This window comes from Cupressus sempervirens, chromosome 7 (genome assembly GCF_028749045.1).
Source record: "Cupressus sempervirens isolate cs-2001-9-10 chromosome 7, ASM2874904v1, whole genome shotgun sequence".
In the NCBI taxonomy this organism is placed as follows: Eukaryota; Viridiplantae; Streptophyta; class Pinopsida; order Cupressales; family Cupressaceae; genus Cupressus; species Cupressus sempervirens.
Window position 1 is genome coordinate 845440232 of NC_143124.1, and position 4814 is coordinate 845445045.

At 32.2% G+C, this 4814-nt stretch overlaps 1 protein-coding gene across 1 annotated transcript; it reads left to right on the forward strand.

The window, feature by feature from the left end:
- The first annotated feature begins 2180 nt into the window (after positions 1–2180).
- On the forward strand, positions 2181–4192 carry LOC149550056 (pathogenesis-related 5 protein Cup a 3-like). The gene is made up of 2 exons (XM_089793206.1): positions 2181–2725; positions 3455–4192. Exons 1-2 carry the CDS (start codon positions 2656–2658, stop codon positions 4072–4074), a joined length of 690 nt encoding a protein of 229 aa, XP_089649332.1. The 5' UTR covers positions 2181–2655; the 3' UTR covers positions 4075–4192.
- Positions 4193–4814: the final 622 nt, after the last annotated feature.

Below are 4814 nucleotides of genomic sequence, written 5' to 3' on the forward strand. Positions count from 1 at the left end.
AGCAGGAAGCGTTGAGCTCATTAGGGTAGGCAAAAGAGAAGGGCAAGAAGAGCAAGCCTGCTAGTGGTTGGATGGCTAGTCCAAACTACACATGGGAGGGATGAAACACTGGTCATGGGGTTAAGCCTTTATAGAGAAGGGCAAGAAGAGCAAGCCTGCTAGTGGTTGGATGGCTAGTCCAAACTACACATGGGAGGGATGAAACATTGGTCATGGGGTTAAGCCTTTATTTGCCAAACCAATCCTTTTTTCTTTGAGTGTCTTTTGTTTAGGTTTGTGATGAAGATTTTTTTGTCCTTCTGCTAAATGTAAGACAATGTGACATTTTGACTATGCTTTTGTCAAGCCCATGCGGCATCTTATGACTTTCTTATGTGTCTCGTTGATAGGTTTGTCACTATCATCTTTTGAATGGGTTGCCAAGATGGAATCCAATATAAAAATCTTTTTTGGACAATATATATAAATTATTATTATTGATAAAAAAGGCTTCCAATAAATGATCCATATATTTTATTTATTTTATACTTTTATTATTATTTTAATATTTTTTGGTTGACGATATCTTACTTTCTTAGTTTCAAAGTTTTAACTAAATAAAATTGTGTTTTAAATAATTAAGTGTAACTATTTTTAAAAATAACTATATAATTACTTTCTCACTTAATCAAGTCTACATTTTCTATAATTAATAACAATGTGTAGTTTAAAATATTGAAAAAGAACATAAATATTTGAAACATTTATAGAAAATACAACAATATTAAAATAAATTAACTTTAAGGTCACTTATAATAAATTCAATAGATTAGAGTCAACATCTTCATAAAGTTTTACTACTTGCAAAATTAAATGTGAGTATGATGATAATTTTCATAATTAAATTTAAAAAAATCATAAGAAGCTAATATATTTTGTTACAAGACTAGAAAGTAGATATACTACACCTACACACACTTTTGATATTCTTATACAAAAGTTATTAACCATAGATAAGCAATAAAAAATGGTATGACTATTCTATTCATATTAAAACATTATTTAAAATGTGTCTCTCCAATTACATTACTTAAAAGATACGTTTAATATAAATACTTTCTAAATAAAAACAAACATTTATATTCATTTTACCTATTACATATTTAAAATGAAAAAAAAATGTTCTCTTTAATGTTTAAACATAAAAAATAAAATAAAATGCTAGACCAATAAAGAGTCATATATTTATCGTATTTGTATCAAATCACCTATTTAAAGTCTCTCTCTATATATACTTAAGTAATAAATTTAATATTACATGAAATTATCATATCATATTTAATATGAATGACTATATATTCTTTAATGTTTAAACCGACAAAAATCTAAATGTAAGACCAATTAAGAGTTAAATAACTGTCCTATTCACCTCAATGACCATCCCATTCATATCAAATCACCTATTTAAAAGTCTCTGCAAATGCATATAACTTAAATAATAAATTTAATATTCATACTTACCATAAACATTTTTTAAAAATCTCTTAAATAATAAATTTAATATAAATACTTTCCAAATACATTAAAATATTTATTATTATTATAATAATTTGGCCACTTCCACATTTAAAATGAATACTTCGGAACTTTAATGTCTTAAAAAACACAATTTAAGACTTGACATTCTATGTTAGAGGATGTGCCAATGAGGAGGATCATTTACAAGGATTAATTACTAATTATTAAAAAAATAAGAAACTGTCATTTGACAACAATTGTTTGGAGTGTGAGCAATAGTTTGGAGTGTGACATCAAAAGTGGAACATGTGATAGGTCGGCTGCCTATAGAGTTAGGTGAAGGGTATCACAGATATAACATTAAATTTGAGGCGGCTCGTATATACGCTTTGTGAGGTAATAAGAAATAGGTCTCCTTATGCTGATGTCGTAATACCATCACGCCTCTATCATCAACCACTTCCTCCTTTGTCCCGATAAGACTGAGGGAATGAACATTGCGCACATGTAGAAGACTCTATTATGCACTTATACCAAATCCCTATCACAACATTAAACAAATGCTCCAACAGTTGATCCATGTTTAAAAAGCTTTTAAACGGACAGGACAGGTTCATGTTTTAAAAGCTTTCAAACAGTTAAAACAGATTCTTAAACTATTAAGGGTGGAGATCCTACATGGAATGGAACGAAATTGATGGAATTAGGCACACTACAATGATGATTAATGCGATTTCAACGTCTCTCAACAAGAATTCAAAGCTTGTTTGAACGAGCCCTAAACCCTAAATCCCAATGATGTTTAGTGCGGTTTTAGTTCAAGAAAGTTTAGCCCGAATTCAAAGCACATTAGGTCATAGGAAAGACTAGTTCTAAAATCCTTCTCTTCGGCGCCTACTTCTCACTAATTATTATTAACACAAAGTCTCATTTTGTCAAAAGTCAGATTAGGGTTTGTCAATTTCTTCAAAAGTTTGGAAAGTGAGAGACCCCGGCACATACATCACGGCTGTAGAAATGGGTTAATGGTTCGTACTTTTCACCCTTCCATCCACTGCATGCTGGCGTAAAACACCTATATATTGGCAAGGGATCATCCTTTGTCTACATTGCAGTTTGAACATCTTTTGTTAATTTGGATTGAAACGCTTGAAGAAAATGGAGACCCCATTGAGATCTTGTCTTTTTCTCTGCATCTCCCTTACCATGGCATCTCTCTGCGCTGCAGGTAAATCAGAAGCAATTGAAGCATGTGAATTAGGGTTCAAAAACCCTAACTGTTAGTAAACAATTTGGGTTTATTCTATTGGAATTCTAATTAGTTTTGCATTTGATGTCTGTTTTTCATATCAAAGTTTTATATCAGACTCTATAATCTATACGGGGATTTGTGATCTTTTAAGAAGATTGAAGATAGTTTCTGAAGTATGAATTGCTGACAGATTAGATTGTGATTTCAATTGTTGATAGAAAATGTACAATCTCAAGTATTGTATTATATAAGATTGTAGAAAACAGATAAGCTTAATATTTCGAAAACCTAATTATTGGTATAAAATTTGAATTTATTTTATGAGAAATCTTCTATTTATTTTGCATTAGATGTGTGTTCTAATATACAATTTTACATCATACTGTGTAATCTTTATGGGAAATTGTGATCCATTAAGAAGATTTATGATAGTTTCATTATTATGAATTGATGATGGATTAGATGTGTGTTTTCATAAAATTTTTACATCAGACCGTAATCTTTATGAGAATTTGTGATCGATTAAGAAGATTTAAGACAGTTTCATTACTATGAATTGAAGATAGATTTGAGTGTGTTCCAATTATTGATAAAAAATGTACAATCAAAACTAGTGTATCATAGAATGAAGAAAACTGCTTAACAATCTGTGAGAATCTTACTAATCTGTTTTGTGTTTGTCGTGTCATGTACTGAATGGAAAAGATTTATCCCACAAGACATTAAAGCTGAAGAACAACTGCTCGTTCCCCGTATGGCCGGGGATATCATCATGGAACACCCATGAATACGACGTTCCTGCCGGATTCCGGCCGTTGCTAAAACCCGGCGAGTCATATTCAATTATTTTTCCAATGTCATGGGAGGGAGGCATTTGGGGAAGGTACGGGTGTTCATTCAATCGCTCAGAGCTGGGATTCTGCCGGTCCGGCGACTGCGGAGGAAATCTACGGTGTGAGAAAGCGCCGGCGCAGCAAAAGATTTCAACGCCAATTACACAGGCCGTGTTTATGAACGGATCTTGTTCTGTTGATTTGCAGTCCGGATATAACCTTCCCATATCAGTTAGTCCGGTTATGAATAAGTGTGGGTCTCAGGCATGCGGTGCATTTGTTTCTTCAATTTGTCCCAAAAATTTGCAGATGATGTGGAAAAATGAGGTGGTCGGTTGCAAAGGCGAATGCAATGCATATATGAGAACTTGCAGCCCCTCGGAGTTTGAATCCGCTTTCAAGAAGAGTTGCCCGAATGTTTTTCCTTTCCAAGAGCAAGTCTGGTGCTTCTCTAGCACTAATTATGCCCTCACTTTTTGTCCTCCACAGTGACCTGAAATTCGTGCTTCTGGTTATATTTTTCTATATTTGCATGAATGTGGTTTCTGTTGTTTTTCTTCTGATTGAATAAAAACGGAAACCATTCGGTTGGATCGTGATTATTAGCATACATTTTGACTCATTTTTGTTCTTAATCTTTGGTGATATTGTTTATCTGCCTAAAAAGAACCTTATCCACGACTTTAATATGTCAACCTGCGTGGAGCGTACGTAAGTTGTGGTAACAGAGCCAATGAATGATGAGATTGTAGAAAGAACGGAACTCGTCCAAATGGTTGTCTAACACCCATTTTTCCAAACCTAATCTACTTCTGGGACCCCACAGCGGCTGGGCGTAGCATTAATTTTGAATACGCCAATAGAAATAAATGCATGAAATTATGTGTGTATTTCGTGTGAATATAGAAATAAATGCATGAGATTATGTGTGTATTTTGTGTGAATATAGTCTAATGATAAGTTTCATTCTCATCTCCTTTCTAGAAAGAAGTCAAATTGGTCTCCACATAAATGGTGAATAGTTCTAGTTATTTCATGGTACATGCTTCTATGGTTTTCCTTTTATTTGGACTCAATTTCTTTTATTGAATTGTTGAATTAATTAATATATTATATTATATAAATTTATTTAGAGACATATTTTCTGATTAAAAGGAATTGTAAAATATTATTATTTTATTAATATGTAAAGATGAAAATAAATTAAATTTGATGTTTCTCTACTTATCTTA